A 23,829-nucleotide genomic window follows, 5' to 3' on the forward strand; every position below is an offset into this window, starting at 1 on the left:
ACATGTAATCAATAATCTCATTAATAATGTATTGTAATACTTGGATTTCCATCTGCTGTATACAGCAAAAATCAGCAAGCATCCCAGCTTCAGTTTAAGAGAATACATTCTGTTTTTTGGTATACGTTGCAGAGGGGACTCAAAGTATTGCAGGTGTTGGAATGTGCTGCTGCCAATGTTGACAAAATATCAGCGAGAAACTCATCTGTCCGTACTGCTTGCATACTTTAATGATTCTCATACTTTGAGCTAGTGTCATCTATTATGTCTGTGCTAAGTACAGTGAAAGATTTTGAAAGCTTGGGGGGCGGTGGGAGGAAACCAAAGACTTGCGTATCTCAGCACGTATGTCTCTTAAGTGTAGCACAGAGAGAAATGAAATATAAAACACATTACGTCTTAATTTTAGTTGTATGACAGTTACAAAATGAAGTCATCTTATGCAACTTAACTCAGTTCCTCTGTTTTAATAAACGAATAAGTAGTATGATTGTCTATAGCAGTTTTGATGATCTGTATCTAGAGTTACAGTTGTTTCTTCCCCTGTTTACATTACATCGGTATTCTAGATCTGTATGATTTGAGCTGCAGGGTTAGTAAAATGAGCTATAGAAGTTGTCATTTAGTGAGGATGTGATATATGTTGCTCCAATGGCAGACACAACTGTTGAATAGCTCCTTGTCTCTTTTGAGAGATAAAATACTGTAGTCCTTTTCCTGACTACGGAGAATGTGATTTTAGTGCTGAGACTGAGAGCGACTTGAAAGACTTTTGTTACTTAACTTTCAAATAAAGTTTGAAACTACTGTATTAGGAAGCATGGATTTTTGTTTTCTGGATCAAGATTAGACAATGTCAACATGGGCTATTATAGCTTTATTTGTAAAATTGCTATGTTTCATTGCAACTGTGAGGAAAAAGTAAAAAAACTAACTTCAATCATAATTTATTTAGAAGTTCCTTTCTGTTACTTGACACGTAGAAGCGATGGTGTCTGCTTATTTGATGAGCGCACCTTTCACTAGTGTTTTACCTAAAATTGGAAAATCCAAGCTTTTCTTGTCCTGCTATTGTCATGGAAAGTATATATCTAATGTATTGTCATATACTATTTTGAGGCTGTCTGTGACTTGAATATGAGAGAGAGTGAGTTTTGGAAAAGTTGGAAATCTGAGGCTTGTAAATAGCTGAATCTTCAGGTTATGTTTGAAAATCTTTTGATTTCTATATGAAACACTGATTTATTTTTTTAAATAGAATGAGTTTATTGTGGGCATCACTGAATTCTTGTCTTCTGTGCTTTACATGACCTTGATCTACTTAAGAGTCTTTGGCATTCCTCATTCTGAGAAGGCTCTGTTAACCATGGTTGAGTATCAATATGAACATAAAAGCTGAGACTGTATGAATGTCTCTTCTACCCTCTGTTACAGAACTGAATAAAATGCGGGGGGGTTTTTTGTGTGTGTGACCCAGACGTAATATGTGCAGGAAACAAATAGCTCAAGTCAGGGTTCTAAAATGTTAATACATCATGGAAAGAAAACAAATAAGTCATGGTTATGAGAGAAAAGGTAGGAGTGACCAGAAGTCTGATCCCTCCTGGAGGTGGGGTTTGTGTGCTCCTTTTTATGATTCCTCCAACTATCTCTCCTTGGCTGCTCTACGTATGTACACATATTCAGGCGGATGGGCAAGCTTTCCAGCCCAGACTTGAAGAAACTAGGAAGTCTAAAAGTAGCTTGGTCAACAGTAAGAAATATTTATATTCGTAGAATTCATGTGAATGAACAGAAATCACGGGTCTACCTATAAGTAAGGATATGGTCTTGTCAGGCATGTCTATACTCTAGTGATCTGCCATTCTGTATCAGATTATGTTAAAAGCATTATTTAATGTCTTCGGAAAGGCTTTGTGTGGGGAAAAAACAATGAGAATGAAAAGAAAAAAAAAAGTAATGAAATACATCTAGTTTCTAGTAATTGATGGCATTTATGAATGAGAACTACTATTGCCAATGTTATTCCAAAGCTGTGGTTAGCGTTTTGAAATGTTTTTAAATTACTGTAATTTAAATGTGTTTATACTATTTTAAAGAAATTTTACTTTGTCAGCTGCTAAAAGAGTAAGCAGAGACTTGGGGTAAGATGGTGATACTGATCTATATAAAGTGGGACTTCTTAATAAAAGGTTATTTTTTTTGAAATGTGGGAGAAGGGTTCCAAAGCTGTGGTCTTTCAGATGCCAAGTGAAGTCAGTTTGCATTTACTGATGTAAGTTGATTTTTATGTATTAGAGTCTTAATTAGATGTATTTTTTAAAATATCTGTGATAACTGTTGGTAAAAGACCAGATGCTGAATAATAGTCAGGTGTGGATTCAGAGGAGAAAATAGCCCTCAGTATGGTGGATTTAATTGTATATTAGGAGCAAGGAAAGAGGAAAAAAACTCGTATGTTTTCTTGTATAAATAGTTCTGTTTGAGCGCATCAGCATAAATCACATGTGTATATAGTTGTGGTAATAAATATTTCCCTTGTTTGTGAATGGTTAGACGGTGGACTGGTTTTGGTATTCATGTTCTGTGTCAGAAATTATCCTATTTCAAGAGATCTTTGCAACTATGTTGTTTAAAGAGTACAAAAATTGAATTTTAGCTATGGGAGTACTGGTTTGGTAGTGCAATGAATTGCACTCTTTGAATCATCTGGTATGTGAAGGAATACCAAAAGCCAGTTGTAAAGGTTTTGAGTGCTCTCAGAGGGACATTTCTCCCATTTCAGGGAAACTTTTATTTTGATAATTTTATGGCGTTGCAATCTCGTTACTCAGAAACCTGTAAAATAACTTTCAGTTCACTGCTTGAATGGAAGAATTTGTATTATAAGCTATATTTAAGCATTTATCTCACTCAGCAGGTGAATGTTCACTCCATACTTGAACTTCTGAACAAAGGCTCTTTCCATCCTCCAGTTTTCTCTTATGTCTTTTTGAGAAGACTTTAGAATGGATTTCTTTAGAACTGTCATGACAGTCATTAAATAAGTAGCAGTAAAAAAGGATTGATTTGCCATAACTATAGCAGCCTTGAAACAATCCTATTCTGTTTTCATAACCTATTAATTTTTCATGTTTGAAAGCTTGGTCTACTGTAATTGTCTGATTTATTGTTTGTTGTTAACATTGGATGGAAGATTCCGTATTTTAAGTCAAGGCACCAGAAGCCTGAATTGTCTACTAAAAGAAGCTTCCTAAAATGCATATTGATGGTGATGATTTTTAAAAGGTCGCCATTGTTCTAACTAATGTTTTGGCAAATGTAATTTCAATTTTGAAAAATAACTAGCTTTTTATAGTTGAGTTCAATACTTCAGTCTGTCTGTAATAATTTTAATGGATCTTTTTATTTGTAACTTTTGTAGGGGTTCTTTAGGTGCTATAGATGAGAGAAAATTGTAAGCTTTTGTGGGATTTTGAAGTATTGTAGTGGACGTTATTTATATCTAGTGATGTCAAATAAGCTCAAATTAAACCTAGTTTGTGTAAAACAAACAAACAAATAAAACCAAACAGCATGACTTAACAATTCTGTTATTCTCATCATTGTTTTGAAGGAATATCCTTCCAGTTGTTTCAAATAGTAATTTCTAAATTCTAGCTTAGGACTGAAAGCAAGAATGTGTTTCTTGCTTCTATCCCACCCCCTTCCCCACTTGAATTATGCATCAAAATAAAGTCCACTTAAAAGTTAATAATAATGTCAGTATATTACACAAGTTTTCTAAGAGTATAGCCTTTCTAAAGTGGCAGGGTAAGAGAATATGTCTTTAGTATAGGAAAATACAAAACTTATTTGATGTTCTTTACACTAGTCTGTAGTTAAAATTATTAATTTTATATTTAATGGGCAGCAAGGATGAGAAGTATAAGCTTCTGTGTAAATACTACACTTGAATGTTGGAATCTAAACTTTGTTTAGAAAGAATGGAATTATAGCTCAACACATAAAAGAGAATGAGTTATTTATTGCTGTTCTGTCTGTGTGTGTGTTTCAGGGGTCCATTCAGCGTTGTGCGGCGATGTATCAACAGGGAAACAGGGCAACAGTTTGCTGTAAAGATTGTCGATGTAGCAAAATTCACTTCAAGTCCTGGATTAAGCACAGAAGGTAAGAACAATTAGCAAGTTCTAAGTAGATGGGGTTTTTGATTTGTCAACCTTTTCTATGTTGCTTGTTTTGAAAGATCCTTTCTGTTTTGTAGAATTTTGAATCAAGGCCTGACATCTCCAATTTAACTTCATTTAACTTAGTGCATACATTTCTAATCTTTAGTAGTTCCTACAGCTATGCAGTTGTGATAATAAATCTTAGAAAGAATAGTAGGTCTATGTTATCTCTAAGCCATTGCTACTTCTGTTTGGATTTTTTTTTTTAATGTGAATTTCTTGAGAAAAAAATTAATTCTGAATCAAAAAAGCGTACAAAGGAAGCAAAATAAGAACACATCAGTTCTTACTAGTCTAGATTTACCAAGTAATTTGCTATAAAATGGGTGAAAACTTGCACTTAAATTGTGCGAAATTATGTAAAAAAACTGTATACATATTTCCTATAGTCAGGATTTCAAAACAATGCTGCAGAACTCCTAAAGTGCAAATAGAAGACTGTAACTCTTGACATTTCCTATTTTAGGGTAAAGTATATGTCTTTTTGAAGTTGAATATGCAACTTGTGTGTACATAAAGTGCTTCTTTTACACTACATGAAAAAGAGCATGGTAACAATGACAATCACTATGTATACCATGTCCAGTATATTTTTACTGGAGATCATATTCTTTTGTACAGTAATGTTTTTGGGGGATTCCACTTGTGCAATCAAAGTCCTTATGAACCCAAGTTCCACAGCAAAAAAAGGGTCAATGACTTTTGTTGGTGATTATAACAAATGGTATCTTAAGCCGTAATGGCTGGTTTGATTTACAAGGTAAATCTCAGGTCTTCCTTCAGACCTTACCAAAGATTTTAATTTAAATCTGATAACGCCATTGCTAGTTTCTTTTTCATAGCCCTCCAACAAAATACAAGCCATGGTTTCCGTAATGTTCAACTCATGCATAGCTACTTTATGCTTTTGGCAGATTCTACCAAAAGCATTACATTTTGAGCTAGTGTATTTTTAACAAAATGATTTGGTATCTTTTAAAGAGGTTCTGTCCATATTCTAGTAGTTTTCTGGGTCTCGTCTTAGCTACTGATGGTAGGACACATTTCTACCTTTGGTTAAGTATTGTTTTCTATGCTCCATAACAGTAAAATTCAGTCTTTTGGGGCTGTGAAGGGATTAGTGAAAGGAAGAAATAGTAGACAAAAGAGTAGGAATTCATCAGGAAGAAAAGATAAGCCAACAGTAATAGTAGATTCACTGAAAAAATGAAGGATAGCTGTTGATGGTTTGCATTTGCTGCGTAGGTCTAACGAAAACGCTTGGGAGTGTACTAAAATGTTGTTTTTTCAATTCCACTTCTGTTATGTTGATAGAGTCATAATTCAAGCTGGCAAGTCATTGAGTTAACAGATCATAAACACTTCATGGATTTAGCGGTATTTTGTGTTTTAATTATGGATTATTGTTGAGTTTTTTTTAAGGTTTTGAATTGTTAATGCATTAGATTTCTAATATTAAAACACATAAGATGTATAAGTGAGTATAGAGCAAGTCCTTAACTCTACATAAGAATCTGAGCCTTTTTTTCACTAACTCTTTCCTTCTTGTGTACTCTGTTTTGTTTTTCCTCTGTGGTTTTCAGGGGCGGGGGGATTTGTTGTTTTGGGGTTGGTGTTTTTTTTTTTTTTTGCTGCTCCTCTCCTCTGTCCAGGTTCTAGGTTTATTTTTTCAAAGATTTTATTTTTAAAAAAATTGTTTGGCTTCTGATATGGCATTCCTTAAACATATTGATGGGGAGCCATGATGGTGGTACTTGTGTAAAATAAATATTAGATAACTTAGAATCATAGAATATTTAAGGTTGGAAAAGACCTGTAAGCCTCCAAGATCATCAAGTCCAACGTCAGCCTAACACCACCATGCCTACTAAACCATATCCTGGAGTGCCACATCTACATGTTTTTTGAACACCTCCAGGGATGGTAACTCCACCACTTCCTTGGGCAGCCTATTCCACTGCCTGACCACTCTTCCAGTAAAGAAATTTTTTCCTAATATCCAACCTACACCTCCCCTGCTGCAACTTGAGGCCATCTCCTCTTGTCCTATTGCTAATTACTTGGGAGAAGAGACGAACGCCTGCTTCCCTACAACCTCCTTTCAGGTAGTTGTAGAGAACAATGAGGTCTCCTGTCAGCCTCCTCTTCTGCAGACTAAACAATCCCAGTTCCCTGAGCCGCTCCTCATAAGACTTGTGCTCCAGACCCTTCACCAGCTTCGTCGCTCTTCTCTGGACACACTTCAGCAACTCAATGCCCTTCTTGTACTGAGGGGTCCAAAACTTACCTGGGGGGAAGCTGTATTTGTAAATTGTGTTAAAGTGTAAGTTGTAATGGAATGGTAAGTAAGATTAGGAGCACTCTTTACATCAGTGTTGCACTCTGTGAGACCATTTTTGTCTTGAAGGTTGTCTTTGTATGACTTTGCACCTTCAGTCTTTCTTTGAGGCACAGGAGTGGGAGAACAGGATGTTCTGCATGTGAGGGAGCTGATGACAATTCCTTCCATTAATTTCACATACATATAGAGTGTTGAGAGGTAAAGGGCCCAATATGCCTTTACGCTTATGATTAAATCTAAAAACTCACTGGTCTTGAGTGCTGTCACATAAGTACCTATGTGGGATGAAATGTGTTTATGGGTAAGAACTTCATCTTTGTATTTGTCAGCAGTGTACTCTTGTGGCAAAGGCAGCCAACTGCATAGTAGACTGTTGCAAAAGCATAGCCAGTAAGTCAAAGGAAGTGATTATTTTCTCTATTCATCCCTTGTGAGACCACATCTGGAGCACTGTGTGCAGTCTTGGTTTCCCCAGTACAGGAAAAACAGAGATGAACTGAGGGAACTGGGTTTGTCTAGCCTTAAGAAGAGAAGCTAAGGTAAGATTTAGTGCTGTCTTCAACTACTTAATAGGAGGGTATAGAGCAGATGGAGCCAAACTCTTCATACAGGCACACGGTGAAAAGACAGGAGGCTATGCAAACGAGTTGGAACATGGAAAATTCCCATTAGAGACAAGGGAAAAAAAAAAAATCACCCTGTGAATAGTAAAACTCTGCTATGGGTTGCACAGAGAGATTGTGGAGAGCATCCTCAGAGATGCTCAGAACTGGGCTGCATGAGACCCTGAGCTGCCTGATCTACTTTGACCTGCTTTGAGCAAAAGTTTGGACTAGATGACCTCGAGAGGTTCTTTACAACCTACATAGTTCTGTGTTGCTATTATGAACAGTCTACATGTAGTCTGTGGGGCAATATAGCTTTAAAACTATTTAGAGAGAAGATTTAGACTTAACAGTACTGACGTTTAAAAAGTTAATTCAAACCTTTTCTGACACACAGTTTCCATTTAAAAAGAGTTAGTTTAAACTATCTGTATTGATACAATGTTTCCATTTCTTTAACTATCAAGGAGGTTGATTACAGATGCTTTTTAAAAGAAAGATGATTTGCTGGTCTAAGCAGTGGATTAAAAAAAAAGTTATACTAATGTCTTACATTAATGATATCTGCCTTTACACAGTAACAAAAGCAATCAAGCTTTGAAAAACTGATGCTTCTCTAGGCTAATATCTGTTTTTCAATTGTTACTATCATGAGCATTTGTGGTATATGACAGAGAAGTCACTAGCTTACTGTTCAATATATGTAGTGTGTAGACACAGGCATCACAGATTTTTGTCTATGTGCATCCCTGCAGTGGTTTTGTAATAGGAAAAAAAAAAAAAAGAATGCTGTATAACGATGCCTGACAGCTAACAAATCTAATTTAGGCTAAATTCTATTGAATTTAAGTAATACTATTCATGATGTGGCATACTGTGTGTCATCAATCTCTGTAGTGTTGTAATGCAGCCATATTAATGAAGTGTATTGACACCTGGTTACTGTTCAAGTGGCCACGTGATCTACTGGATTAATGTTGGCTGTTCTAGATGATGACAGACTCTACTGCAGTTCACTATGCTTTCATATCAGAGATACAAAAAAAATTCAAAATATACATAAGAAAATATGAAGCTTGAAAGTTTGTAGATATAAAAGAGACTATTTTGTACAGTGCAGTTTAGAGGATTTGTGTGGAAGAGTACTTGATGCCCTCAGAAGCTAGTTTACTCACTGAGGTCCAATAAAAATATCAGTGTAAATAAGCTTATTTTGAAAAACAGCTCTTAGTTGCTATACGCAGAACTTTTGGTATAGAAAATTGTAACCAGTATGTTCCTTATTTCTGAATTTGTTACAACTCACACCATAGTTACTTTTTACTGTCCATTTCTTCTGCTGTTCTCTTTACATCCCATGCCTTTTTCTTTTATTTTGTCTGCGTGGCTTGCATTTCTTGCTTTTAGTTAGCTGTTCTAACACCAAATATCTATAAGTGCAAATAGTATTTCTCAGAAAGAGAGTGGTGATTGATTTCATACTACTTAGTAAAAGCCAGTATACCTGATTTATGTACCTTCTCTCAAAGTCGGATTGCTCTCTTGTAACATGCTGAGTGTTTTTAAAGCCGTTTAAAGGGCAGTGCCCTGTGCTTGCAGTACATGTCTCTTTGAAGTTGTTTTTCAAGATTTAATTCATCGTTTATTAGATTGAGTTATCTGTAATTCATTTTGATAGAAATGTCCTCACAAAGAAAGTAATTCCCATTACTTCCATAACCTTCTAATAGGCTAGACCTTATTTATTAGGCTGATATATGCATTGGTACAGGTTTGTATGCATGCAAACCACTGTGAAGCTGAATAGATGAGCTGATAAGGAAAGATTCAGGTTTCCTTTAGATCCTCAACTGGTTCTACTGGAAGCAAGCTTTGAAGAACACCTCTGCAAAATGTTTTGGCTGTGACAAAAAGCTCTTGTAGCCAAGAAATAAGAGGTTTGAATATAATTCCTGGACTACTCTTAGCACCGAGAGGGACAAGATAATTGAACAAAATTTGTATTGCTGTGGATCTGTTTTAGAAGAATTCAAAAATTATTTCATTGGGGGAAAAAGTGGGAAAGTTGGCATCAGTTTAGCTTTATTCTACAAAGGGATCTTTTCGCTCAGGTTGTCAGTGATTTTCTTCAGTTGAGACCTTACTCTTTTTCTGCTTATTTCCTTAAACAGTTTACCCTTGTTTAGTTTTTTTGAATATTTTTTAATCTACACTTGTATTTTTTTTTAATTACTTTGTCAGTGGAGTTCATTTGAAAGGCTTTGTTTTATTCTGAATAAATATGCATGACAGGGTATCTTAACCTTTTGTATTGGAAGGCTGTGGTGAATCACAAGTTATTTTTTACAAGTGTCTGTGTGTAAGATTCTGCACCTCCTTGTTTTTTTCAAGGGTTTAAGCAAAAAAGACTTTAATTTAAAAAATATTACAAATCTGTATGTCATCACTTTTTATGATACTATACCATATGTGGACTGGATTTAAAGAAAGAGCGAGTGACTGCGTTTTATTTGGAAACACCAACTTACCTGGAATTTCTGGTAGTTGTCAGTTCTGTATTGTACCATATGTCACAGATCAAGGGAAGTTACTTTCTTCTGTGTGACTTTATTGGGCCCACAGGCTATTGTGCCCAGTTTGGGGCTTCGTGATTTGAGGGATGCTAAAGAACTGGAAAGGTCCCAGCAAAAGACTATCAAGATAGTCAGGACCCTACAGCACGTGATGGGCAGAGAGGTTGAGGGAGCTGGGTTCGTTTAGTCTGGTGAAAAGAAGACTAAGAGGGTGATATAGTAGTAGTGTACAACTGCTTGAAGAATTACCAAAAAAAAGGACAAAGCCAAGTTGTCTTTAACAGCGACAGCTATTACAACAAAGAATAATGGCCAGAAATTGTTGGTTGCAAGGGTGAGATTGAACACAAGGAAGAACTTGTCCACTGGGATGGTAGTGCAGCAGGTAGATGCATAATTCCTAGCTTAGTTCTTCTACTTCTTTCACATGGATAGAACTGCTTCTGTTTTGGTACAGGAAATGTTAACCCAAGCCTTTCTGAAAGATTTGTTTGGTTTAACTTAATGAAGGATTTGAATGTTTTTCTTTCCTTTTTCTGGAAAAGCCATAGCCTGATTTGGTTATAAATTTGGTTCAATTATTTTGTACATACGAATTTTAAAAATGTGTAACTGTTTATAGTTCTGCTAGAACTTTGATAAATGAAGTGTCATTAGAATTAAATACTTCTTTGCAGAAATATAACATGAGAGATGGAACTAAGCTTTTTTTCTCCAGAAGACATTTCTATAAATGTTGAAGCATGTTAACTGTATAATAGGTAAAATTAATGACAGGAATGCATGAAAACATAACAAGGATTTCTTTTTCGAGACTCCTTTTTTATGTTGCTGCTGGAAGTCAGCTCACTGCAGAAATAGTGCATGTGTTTTTTTGGTTGAGAATACAGAATTCAGTCTTGGGCAACACTTCACATAATGTAAATTTTGTTTAAGCATAAAATACAGGGTCATATTTTAGAGGCCTTTTTTAGTGCTGTTTCTAGCATGTGCCCAGATACTGGCTTTCAGGAGTGGGGTACTAAGTGTCACTGGTCAAATTATCATTGTTTTGACCTCTTTGGCAGTCCCACATACAAATTCGATTGGTCCAGGGAAGCAAATATGAAGTTCTGTAAGGAAATATGGCCTTTCTTCCAGATCATAAGCAAAGGACATCTCACTTCTACATCTGTGGAACAAGAAAATATACTCATATATGTAAATGAATGTTGTTACAAAAAGTTTCTTTAAACTTCCTGTCATTTAAGTCAGTGAAAGTCAGTGAATATGGTTTGTCACTTAAAAGTTAATTCCTCCTCCTATATAAAATAGGGCTTAATGACCATTTGATTAAAGTCTTTACTGAAATGACTATATTGTTAAATATAGGAGTCTTGTTGGGTAATACATAATATTGTACCTTTTTTTCTGAAGAAATATATACAATTTATGCACATCGGTCATCTCAAGTCATAAAGGGTATTTACTAATTGAGGAAAACGTCCATATAGACTTGTACTCATGCATCACTTCTATTTAATCCAGACAAAAACTGATTGGTTCTTTAAATCTGTTATTTCAATTTCATCTGTACGTGGGAGCTCACAATCATTAGAATGCAAATTCCGCTGAAATTTAAACTTGAAAATATTTTAAATTCTTAGTAGAATTTTTGAATTTAGGAAAATATTTTTCTGATAGTGCTTGTGGTTCAGCATAAATCACAGAACCCAGAAGGTAAGCTGCAGTTGATACTATTTATTCCAAGCAGACTAGCAAAGTGATGCCTGCCAGGTAATTGGGATGTCCTGTGGTGTACTGAATACCTTACAAAAGTCTTGGAAATAACTGTCCTAGGTTTGTTTTGTTGGGGTTTTTGCTGGTGGTAAGCCTGTCATTGAAATGTCCATTCCAATCAGCTACTGCTGCATCCTCAGTCAGTCAGTCAAAGCCTGATACTGCTTTCCAAACCATATCTCCCAAACTGTGATGAAAACGATTGTAGTTGAGCAGAGAAGGCTATAATAAGCCTTCTATATTAAAACTCTCTCTCCCTGGAAAAACAAGGATGATAAAATATCTCAGACACACTTCACTGTTACTCAAAACCAGGCTTTAAAATCTCATACTATTTCAATCTTATCTGTCCCTTTACTAAATATTTAGTTGCATGCATATGGTAGTTTGAGTATGATGACTTTGCCTCCATCCCTCGGAAGGTGATGGAGCAGATAATACTGGAAACCATTTCCAGGCACATGAAGAACAGGAAAGTCATCAGGAGTAGTCAGCATGGATTCACCAAGGGGAAGCCATGTGTGACCAACTTGAGAAACTTCCAAGATGAAACCACTGGCCTGGTAGATGAAGGAGGGCAAGGGATTTTGTCTGCATAGATTTCAGCAAGCCATTTGACATTTTCTCCCATAAGATCCTTATAGAGAAGCTGAAGGAGTATGTGCTGGTTGAGCAGATAGTGAGGTGTATTGAAAACTGTCTGAACAGATGGGCCTAGAGGGTGTGCTCATCAGTGGCACAAAGTCTAGTTGTAGGCCAGTAACTACCATTGTACCCCAGGAGTCAATACTGGGTCTGGTTTTCTTCAACATCTTCATTAATGATCTGGATGGTGGGGCAAAGTGCCCCTTAAGCCAGTTTGCAAGTGACACAAAACTAGGAGGAGTGGCTGATATGCCAGAGGGGTCGTGCTGCCATCCAGAGGGACCTTGACAGGCTAGAGAAATGGACGGGGAGGAACCTCATGCAGTTCAACAAGGGGAAGTGTGCAGAGTCCTGCAGGTGGGAAGGAACAACCCTGTGCACCAATACATGTTGGAGCTGACTAGCTGAAAAGCGTCTTTGCAGAAAGGGCCCTGTGGTGTTCCTGGTGGACACCCAAGCTGAACATCAGGCAGCAATGTGCCCTTGCCATACAAAAAGGCTAACAGTATTCTGGGCTGCCTTAGGAGGAACGTTACCAGCAGGTGGAGGGAGGTGATCCTTCCCATCTACTCAGCACTGGTGAGGCCACACCTGGAGTGCTGTGTCCAGTTCTGCACTCCCCAGTACAAGAGAGACATGGAGCTACTGGAGAGAGTCCAGCAAAGGGCCACCATGAGGATGATGAAAGAAGTGGAGCATCTGTCCTGTGAGGAAAAACTGAGAGAGCTGGGACTGCTCAGATGCAGAAGGCAAAGCTCGGGAGGATCTTGTCAATGTGCACAAATACTTGAAGGGAGGGTGCAAAGAGGATGGAGCCACACTCTTCTCACTGGTGCCCAGTGACAGGACAAGAGGCAGTGGGGACAAACTGAAACACAGGAGGCTCCATCTGAACACCAGGAAACACTTCTTTACTGTGAGGGTTATCAAGCACTGGCACAGGTTGTCCAGAGAGGTTGTGGAGTTTCCATCCTTGGAGATATTCAGAAGCCATGAGGACATGGTCCTGGATGACTGGAACTGGGTGGCCCTGCTTGAGCAGGGGGGTTGGACTAGATGACCTCCAGAGGTCTGTTCCAACCTCAACCATTCTGTGATTCTACAAATGCAGCTTTGTAACTTTTTTGATGTGGATGGCTTTCCTGTGATGGCCCTGAGAGCAGCTGAGCACGATATTATTTGGGCTTCCCCCTGCCCCGCACACCGTAGTCTCTCTGTGCTCCTTTGTGCGTGTGCAGATGAGGTTTTATCTCATAATCTAACAATATTTTTCTTCTCTGAAACTCTAGTTTGATTACAGCTGCCTTCTTACTGAAGAAAGCAAACAGCTTGGAAAAGAGTTTGAAAAAAGCAAGTTTGTTTGAACAAGAAATCTAGATTGAAGGGAGAAGCAAGGATATTCCTACTTTGGTGTTCCTAAAGTAGTAGGCAATGCCTGGAGCTTTTACCAGTACAATAAGCCAAATGACAAAGGTGTATTTCTTCACTTTCTTTGCAAAGCAAAGTCGTAATTAAATTTATGCAAATAAATCTGGAAATACACTTTTTTAAAAGATCTATTTTGAAAACACTCTCAAGTCTTCATTCTCAAACACTGTTGTCTTTAGTCTCTTTACAAAATGCATGAGGTATGTCCAACTTCTGTTCTGAAGAATGAAAATACTTTCTCAAACACTTCTGTCTCTGTACAGAGTCTGTACTTGTCTAACGAATCATGATTCTTGCCAACAGTCCAGAAATAGGCTTCTAACTGTGCTTGCCATAATTCAGGCTGGTTACAAACATAGGGAAGATAATAAGCATCAGCTGTATTTTCAAATATTTTCTGTTTGGATGCAAGCATGTATTCTGTTCTGGTTTGTGCAGTCAACAAAACTCAAGATTAATTGCAGCTGAACTGCAATTTCTGTTAATTCCTTGATCCGAAGAGAACCTTCTTTAACTCTTAAATGCTAGGCTTTCTTGTTTTGGGAATTTAAAAATATATGTTACTATGATATGATAAATAATGATCCTTGTGCAATATCGCTCTTCTAGAACTGCTTCTTGTGTTAGAGTGACAAACCTGATCTTCATGGAAACTTTCATTCCAATGTCTGCATCAGCAAATACGTATGACTAATATGTGAAGTATATAGAAGTTGAGAGATCTCCATAGTGTGTCATAATGTGAGAGAATGGAAATATTTTGAGGAGAAGGAAGTTCAAAATGTCTGGAGTTCAGACAGTTGTCAGTATATCAGTTGTTTCTGAGAATTAAATACATTGGGTCACATTAGCATATATTAACTTGTACAGATGCAAAGGTATCCGCCTGTCTTGAGTGTAAGTCTATGGTTTTAGTCCAGTTGTAAACACTGCCAAACCATGACTGCATTTTCCAGAATAAGAGTTGCTTCAGTAGGAGAGGGGGAAAAAAAAAACTTGTAGTCTTTTTGAGTGAAGAAAATCTTTGCAGAAAAGAGGAAAAAAAAGTTAAGAGAAACAGTAACTCTACCTGATATGAAGGCAGATGGAAATATTTGGGTTTTTAAGCTGTCTTGTGAAACAGTTTAAAGAAAGCATCTTGGCTAACATATAGCGTAGAATATTGGAGATTTTTAGCTTTTCCATGAAGAGAAACATTTTGATTTAAATAAATCAAAGACTTGTTGGTCATGAGGAGACCTATGAACTTAATTCTGTTTCTTAAAGACTTTTTACATTTTATGTGCTATTCTAGTTCTACCATGTCAGATATTGTGTCTGTTGTCTTCCAGTATATTAATTATATTAATAGAATGAAAGAAGTTAGGCACAAAGAGTAAGTGGTTGTCTATACAGTTAAATTTAAGATAAAAATCCACTTTAAAAAAATTGAATGAACATACGCTATATTAATTAAATTTTATCTTTAACTGTAATACTGCGTTGAATTTCCTCGTAATTCTATCTTTTAAAACTGTTACATATATAACCAGTAACTTTAAGAATTTGACTGGGACAACTGTCATTCTCCCTGCTGCAGAATAATGGAATGGAAGATGTATGCTTTTAAAACACTTTGATCACTTAACTACCTAGAAGATAGAAAGATGAGAACATTAGATCATATCTAACTAAGCACTGCAAGGTATTTGCGTTTTCTTAGGGTTATAGCCTAGCAATTTTTTTTGTTTTTAAGTGCCAAAGGATATGGGGAGAGACCTGTTTTTACCAGCTCTATGTATTACTGCAGTTTGAGCACTCTGAAACAGTGCTTACTGGTGTGGCTTTTCCCAGCTACAGGTCATTTATTTTAATGAAGAAACTTATCAGGAACACCTGAATTGCTTACTCATGCTGAATGTATTGTATGTACGTGATATCCTAATGTGAATCCAACCAACGAATACACACAGTGACAGTAAGTAAATTGGCAATGTAAATGAAAATATTGTAATCTATAATTGATTTACTTAAAATCTTGGAGATTTTTCTCAGAGGTTGTTTTTTAAGATCACTTCATATATGAGTAAGACTTACGGTGTGTTTCTTCGTTGGAGAAAGGGATTGTTTCGTGTATTTATTTTGCCTAAAATGTTCAGTGTTCAAATTATTTTTTTAAGTTGCTGTTGAAGAAAAAGCTTGATTTGCAAATGAGACTGGTGCTAAAAAGTAATGTTTTATTCTTTCAGAATGTCGTAGCATTTGTTAAGGCACTTAAATGAGGATTTATTTTTAATACTTTACAGAACTGAGAAATTGCTTTAAAGATATGTTCCAAGTTCCACAGAAAGTTACTAGCAGAGTCAGCAATATAAGACTCAAGCTTCTTGAGTTTCTCTGGTTTCCCAGAAGACTGACTAAATAAAGTTAGATTTTAAAAATATATTGTTTGATCTACTGTGACAGAACCAGTTATTGTAGATTTCTTAATATATGTCATTTTTAACGTTGCCTGTGATATACTGACAATTAACAATTGCAGGCCCTGGTGAAAATATTGCCTTAGTTTATAGCATCATAAATAGTGGAAGTGGCTTATGAAATACTACTTTGCCTGAGTAAGGTTGATTTTTTTTTCCTTTGCCAAATCAAATAAGTATTTGAATCCAGGTTGCCACCACATAAGTGTTTATTACAATATGTATGTGTTACATATCAGTTTTTTCAGGTCCGTACAGGTTATCATTGCTGCATTCTCTTTTGTCCTCGTAGTTCTCTTTGAAAAGCTGTGCCAAACTGGAGTCTGTGTTTCCAGCACAGGGCTGGAGAGGTGGGGCTGACGTGTTTGGAAAGAAGGTTTTAATCTCTCATGTAGTTTTACAAGAACCTCTAGTCGTCTTGTGCTGCGGAGTGATAGGGCACCTACCGTCTCTGTCTCTCAGAAACTTACCTATTTGAGGAGGAAAACCAGTAAAGAAAATAGCATGCCCTAGAAATGCAGGATGCTAACATCTGGGATTATTAGATGCCACTTACCATCTGTGCAGTGTATGGATGACTCTCACTGCTTTGTGTCTCCTTCCCTTCCCCCTCAATAAAACTGACTGAGCTGATTTAACAGCTCCTGGTTGCTGAAGTGGGAGGGAAAGCCCTGTTACTTCCCCCCAGTTGTGTTGCTTCATTTGTATTGTCTTTGGTATTTTATTGACCTTTGGACTGATGTATTTTAACTCAAGTTGGGGAAAAAGTGAGCAAAGGACTTGCACCCTGAGTCTCCTAGTCTCTACTTTCTTGTTGATTGGGTTGCTTCCTTTTTAAAATACACCTTATTTAGAAACCTATTAGGGTTAAAGAAGACTTACCTTATTAAGGGGAAAGTGTAAGTGAACATAGTTTGTATTTCTTGAGCTGGCAATTTTTATATTGTCTTTAGAGGAAAATATTTCTGTATGTTGTGTGCTAGTCTAGAATCTGAGGTAATAAACCAGTGTGAGATGCTTAAAAAATAGAAGAGAGGTTCACGTCTCCTAAGAGCTACCAGTGACTCTATTTAACACATGAATGCAAGCTGGGGTTGGAATAGGAACTGTAGGAGAGCATATCTTGTAAACAGCTGTGGTTGCTACCTCAGTTCCTTCCTAAATAGCTCATAGGCATTGTTTGATTTCTCTTCTTGCCTTAAATAACAAGCAAGCAGGCTAGCTGGAGAAAGTGCCTGCACAAGGTAACATTAACAAGAGGATTAGAGGAAAAAGCCTCAAATATTATCAAAGCTGCTATCCTTATCTGTGCTACAGTCATAGAATGGTTTGAGTTGGAAGTAATCTTAAAGACCACCTAGTTCCAAGATGTCTGCCATGGGCAGGGACACCTTCCACTAGACCAGGTCACTCAAAGCCCCATTCCAACCTGGCCTTGGACACTTTCAGGGATGGGGCATCCACAGCTTCTCTGGGCAACCTGTTCCAGTGCCTCACCACCCTCACAGTGAAGAATTTCTTCCTGATGTCCAATCAAAATCTACCCTCTTTCAGTTTAAGGCCATTACCCCTTGTCCTATCACTACATGCCCTTGTCAGAAGTCCCTCTCCAGCTTTCTTGTAGGCCTCCTTGAGGTACTGGAAGGCTGCTATAAGGTCTCCCCGGAGCCTTCTCTTCTCTAGGCTGAACAGCCCCAACTCTCTTAGCATGTCCTCATATGAAAGGGGCTCCAGCCCTCTGATCATCTTCATGGCCCTCCTCTGGACTCGCTCTAACAGGGCCTTGTCCTTCTTATGTTGGGGGCCCCAAGATCTGGATGCAGTACTCCAGGCGGGTTCTCACAAGAGTGGAGTAGAGGGGCAAAATCACCTCCCTCAACCTGCCTGCCACACTTCTTTAGATCTGGCCCAGGATGCAGTTGGCTTTCTGGGCTGCAAGCGCACATTGCTGGCTCATGTCCTGTTTTGTTTGTGAGTGTGGAGCTGCCTGTGTGATTGGTTCTTCTTAAGCACACTTCATGGTTCACTGAAGGCACTCGTTCAGTTGGCATTTGCTGCTTTTGTGTCATCATCCCCTCCCTCCCCCATCACGCAGGCAAAAGAAGAGTTTACTGATTTGGGGGTAATTTCAATCAATTTTTAATTTATTGTCAGTTAATAAACTTCTAATTACTGATTCTGGTATTGAAACAAACACCCACAGGCTTAGGCAAAACACCCCTTGCCTCATCCCTTCCAGGTGTCCATTCCCCTGGCCACACGTAGCACTCAGTGCCTTTGGAGAGGTAGCGGGCAGGCAGGAGACGGGGGCAGCGCATGTTGGTTCCTGCAGTGGTAGCAGCCCCTCTGGAGCCATACCTCTCGGCACTGCTAGGGCTGCAGCTTTGCTCCAGCCCCTGCTCTCTCCTCCTGCTCCAGCCTGCTCCTTTTTTTCTTCTGGCTCCTCACTCCTCCTACTCTGGCCTTGTTGTTCCTTTTTTTTTTTTTTTTTTTTTTTGTCGTATTTTTTTGGTGCTTACTGCCCTTTAAGTATGTTTTCAGAGAGACACACGGCCAACAGGGCTCAGCTGTGTCCTGCAGTGGGTCTGTTGCGGAGCCAACTGTGTCCAGCATGGGGCTTATCTCTTCCCATTGAGGGCATCCTGCAGCGCCCTGCTACCAACCCCTTACCAGTTATGCCTACTACACTCGCTCACATACACACCCCACCACCCTTTTAGGAATTTATATAAATTTACTCTTCTTTTTCTCTTTTTGGTCTTAGCCAGTCTTGCTTTTTTTTCCACTGTCGTGTTTGAAGACTTGGTCGTTTGCTGTTGTCAGGTAATGTTGGAGTAAATTGATTACAAGGGAAATACAGCTGGAGTTCAGTGCAGGGTACTGTTTTGTTCCTTGCTTATCCCTCTGCATGTTACAACATAAGAGAAATTCTACTATGGTTCTGTCGTATTTAGTGACTTCCCTCTAAGGAGCATAGTTTGTAACAATTTTTGAGGAATTATGGCCTGTACTTCCTAACAGTCAAAGCTATTCAGTGCTTCAGGGCTTGGTAATCTGAGTTGCAGATGCTGGTCTGAGGACTGAGGGCACATACATGTGTCAAGATATGCAGCAGTCTTGAAGGGGAAAAAATATTTTAAAATTTATTCTGTTTTTTTTTTATTAAAATAATTTACATTTTGAGAACTTTTTCTTTTTAGATCTTCCATGTAGTGCCAAGTACTGCAAAAAAAAAAAAAAAGTTTCTTCAGTGATAGAAAAACTGATAGGGAGAGATAGTTTCTTTATAAAATTGGGTATCTTCTGGGTTAGTATTTAGAAATGTTATGTTGTAGAAGCGAGCTTCATAGCTGGTCATGCTGTGGTAACAGTTTGGTTGCTAATAAGAAGGCAAGTTTGTATCCTGAATCAAATCTCTACCCTTGTGTGAAATTGCAGTAACCTGATTGCACCTTGCTCTCAGCACCGTTCTTCACTATCACCTCCACCTCTTGCAACCTAACTGCTGGATTTTCACCTGGGGCATTCAGTTCCTATACATGCTTTGTTTCCTCCATTTGTGGGCTGTATTCATGATCCAGTGGCCCAAAGAAAAAAGAAATTAATACAGTTGGTCTAGTTTTGAGGTTACTTGTAAAGAGTAGGAACTGCTACACTTGAGGGCGCTGGCTTTGCTGATGATGCCGATTACAGGATTTGCTTCATTTGTCTCAGAAGAGTCAGTCCTCCTTCTGTATCAGTTAGTATGGAATTTCTGAGTTGTGCCTCACCCCACATTTGCCACACTTATGTTTTGTAGATGCTGGGTGGCACTTGTGTATAGTTTTGTTTTGCCCTATTAATAAGGATCTTTCTTATGGGGAAGGTAAGAGTTCCATACCTTGCCAAGTAGCCTAGATTCTGGCTTAGTATTCCTGCAGATTGAACTTTCCACTGCAGTTATCTGGGGCTGTGAGAGCTTAAGGAACCTTGTTTCTTTCATAGTTGGATGGAGTCTGTCTGGCAGCAATTCTTGTCATGTGTTAGTAAGAAGTTAATTCGTGTTCACTTAGATGTTTGCATGTGGGAAAAGTTGAACCTATTGAAGAAGGACTCAATTCCCAACAGAGTTTAGTGGTTTTAAAGACTACAGTGGGGCAACACTTAAACTTTTTTGCCATATGATATGTGTTACTACTTGTTTGTGTAAATGGTGATCTTGGAAACTGTCGCTTCTCTGAAGTGGTATGGGGAGGACAATCTTCCCTACAGTTAATTTTTCTCATTATGATCTTTAAAGATATGGTGTTTCCTCAAGTATTTTTCCAAAGATTAATTCCACCTAAAACAGGATGTTAGCTTTTGCTAACAGAAGTACAGTTTTTTTGAGAGCGTGAAAGAGAAGTTATATTTTACATCATGGACTTGCAGAGGAATCTTCTGAATAATCACAGACCGGATTCTTAAGGCAGGCCCAATGCTCTTTGCACTGATGTTTCCGTAGGAATATCCATTCCACACACTCACTTCAAAGGAACAATGGCTACAATAAAGGTCTACTGTAACGCTGTCAGGGTGGACCACTTTTCAACTGTAAAAGTACACTTTAAGGCAGGAAATATGTTGGTTGTCGTGTTGAGTAATATCTCCAGCCTTAATATTTGCTAAACAGCCAGTTGGACCTTCATTCACATTTTAAGCAAGTGATATGCTGTGCTTAAGTCTTCGTTCTTGACAGAGTTGATCCTGCAGTTTGAAGGGATTTCACTTCCAATAAATGGTGACTATGAGCTCCTGGAGTCTCTCAAATCTGATTTTAAACAAAACAAGACAAAAAAAAAAAAAACAACAACAAACACCACCTGAATTAATGAAGACTGACTTTTTTTTGAACTATTCATAAGTTTCTTTCAGCAGTGAAGGCTACATGTACATTCACTTCTGCTCTCCTCTCTCCACTCTCCCACTGCTCTGAAATTCCTTCAGTATCTGGTTAGGCTCAAAAGGGAACAAAAATAAAAGTCTGCAATATTTCTTCTGCTGTAATTGTAGGGCATGCATTCTAGTACCACTGACTAGCAGAGAGTTAAAGCTGGGCAATTTTCCTTTCACATCTACTAGCATGATCCTAGACAAGCATACTTTCCCTGTTTGCTCTTTGGGCTTGCTTGTGGGCATTGAGTGATTTACGTGTTGCATTTTGATGTGATGCTATAATGTGGCTGCTAAAACAGGAAAAAGAGCAGTTTTATTTGTGTAGACTAACTTATGTTGTTTCTCCATTTTTGAGATGTAAATTGTCATTTTCATTTGGTTTGCAGGCTTTTGCACAAAGGCTAACTCAGAAGAATGTTCTGAGGTCAGCTGGTTTGCTTTGGTTGTTATAGCAATGGAGTTTATTTTATCTGTTTGAACTGTTTCCGAGGAGGACTGCATGTTTTGTGTATCAGGACTTCAAGAAGGAGCTTGTAGAAACAAGCAAGCTCTGTTCTAGGCTGGTCTTTCTTAAGCCTGCTATCTGGGCAGGTCCCTGTTGGATCCTGTTGCAACTCTGTGATTCGTTAGATCTTGAAAGATTATAGAAAGCAATTTTTTTTCCCTTTCATCTGATACTATGCTGATAATTTATTTCAATGTCCAAGTCCATTCTTCGACAGATTTTAACCACTCAAAAGTGGTCAAAGTCCAACTCAAAGATCGGTTATTGCTGAAGGTCTTGTAACTTGTCGTGATTATACTGAAAATGTGTTCTAGTAATGAGGAATATATTTATACAAGAAGCAGAAGAAATTTTTTTAACTTTTAAAATTAGAAAATGCAAGTTTTAGTAAATTTTCTTGCAAGTTTTTTGTGCTTACTATTTACATTATGTGTAAATAATAGACTTATAAATTAAAATCCTTTTCCAGACTAGAGATGATGAATCAAATTTCATTGCTACTAGCAGGTAATTGGTTTTATGTCATTTTTATAATGTAAATTTTATCAGTATTTTGGGAACTTGAGAATAAATTTGCAGTTAAAAGACAGCAAAAAAAATTGTCTGCAGAAGGAATAGTTGTTACATTTGTACAGGATTTACACTTATACTTAAATACAGTAAGTTAAAGTTCAGTCAATGTTTTCATTAAAATCCATTGGCTATTGTAACTGTCCTGAAACTTTAATCTGGCATATAACTTCTTAGACTTTTCATACATGTGTTTTTGCAAAAACTCTTAAAAATGGGTTATGATAGATACGTCACCTGCTTTCACCAGTCTTTTATTCCCCTATTCATTGCTGGCAACGCATTGCACTTTTGTGTTTATGATTGTTATTAAGTTGACACAAGCATCACTTGAGTAATATTGCTTGTGGTAACAAAACGTTTAAATGGATTCCAGTTTCATGATTTTCTGTGGCATTTGGAAAACAGAAGGTGAAAGATTATTTAATTTAATAAAGCATGTCTCAAGAATGCTGAAAAGTTCAAAGCTTTAGTCTCAGGTTCAGTGCTAAAGGTTCAAAGGTTTAAAAAGATGTGTTGAGAGTTTTAATTAATTTTTTTCAGCTTAAGAATGTTATGATGCAGTTTATTGTGTCTTAACATTCTGCTTACCTAGAAATTACAAATAGGCTTTCCAAACTGACTGTAATATGTGGAAAACATAGGCTGTATATAAACTGTATGAATTTCTCTGTGCTCTGAGGCCATTTTATTTCCCTAATTAGTTCTTCATGGATGAAGATTTATGCAACAGGATGGTTTAAGCAGCCAAATCTTACTTCTCTATGGTAAATGGAGACTGAGGTACTGTAGCTAATAAGAAAACAAATTGAAATAATAAGAATACAGTGGGATGTGTTAGCCTGTGGATGTGCAAAACAGGTACAGTGTGCTTGTATCTGTTGAGATTTGTGAGCTCTAGCTTAGCACCGGTCCAGAACTGACCCTGTGGAGGATATCAGCCCCATTTTCTTGGCAGTTTGTTTCTGGGGGTGTTTATTAGCATATCCACAGCTTGTGTTTAGCTGGACTAATAAATCCTCAAGAATCAGGGTCGTATGACTTTCAAGTGATCTTACATGGAGCTAGCTCAAGTCCATCACGGTTTATTAATTCAGGTATTGACTGGGAGAGACTATACTGTATCATCATGCCCTGAAGTAGCATAGCTGTTTTGCATATACTGCATTTAAGCTAATAAGTTCTACTAGACCTGAACTGGCTCTTAATATTGTTGCAGATGTGTATACAACGTGCATAAACAGCTCACAGATTTGCAAATTTGACTTTTTATGTCAAAGTCAGGTGCATAATTCATCCCCTTCCTATAGTGGTGAGTACACCTCTCCCTGCCTCAGTTTCTTGTCTTCCTCTGCCTACTGCAGTACTCTGGAAAAATGAGGACATGGTTGCTCAGCTTGAGACACACTGAACAGATTGTTTCACCAGAAGAGGTTTGTGAGGGAAGGGAGGTCAGGCTCAAACTGGTTCTGATTGGGCAGAGCCAGCTTGATTGGTGGATCCTCAAGTGTTGACTAACCAGGTGGCTTTTGCCAAATGTTTATCCTAATTTTTGAAGGTTCCACCACCCATTGCTCTCGGTGTAGTTTTCAGCAGTCCATTGTACCATTCAATTTTCTTGGAGGCTGGTGCACGATAGGGGATGTGATATACTCACTCAATACCATGCTCTTTGGCCCAAGTGTCTATGAGGTCTTTCCGGAAATGAGTCCTGTTATCTGACTCAGTTCTTTCTGGAGTGCCATGTTGCCATAGAACTTGCTTTTCCAGGCCCAGGATAG

At 37.8% G+C, this 23,829-nt stretch overlaps 1 protein-coding gene across 6 annotated transcripts in view; it reads left to right on the top strand.

The window, feature by feature from the left end:
• The window catches only part of CASK (calcium/calmodulin dependent serine protein kinase), a 226,098-nt gene that overhangs the window by 54,263 nt on the left and 148,006 nt on the right, over nucleotides 1-23,829 (top strand). For all 6 annotated transcript variants that reach the window (XM_086766406.1, XM_086766422.1, XM_086766396.1 and 3 more), the window contains exon 2: nucleotides 4,058-4,170. In XM_086766406.1, the coding sequence (XP_086622532.1) occupies nucleotides 4,058-4,170 (113 nt within the window). The remainder of the gene's footprint in view (nucleotides 1-4,057; nucleotides 4,171-23,829) is intronic.

This window comes from Chlamydotis macqueenii, chromosome 1 (assembly GCF_036417535.1).
Source record: "Chlamydotis macqueenii isolate bChlMac1 chromosome 1, bChlMac1.mat, whole genome shotgun sequence".
Taxonomy (NCBI): Eukaryota; Metazoa; Chordata; class Aves; order Otidiformes; family Otididae; genus Chlamydotis; species Chlamydotis macqueenii.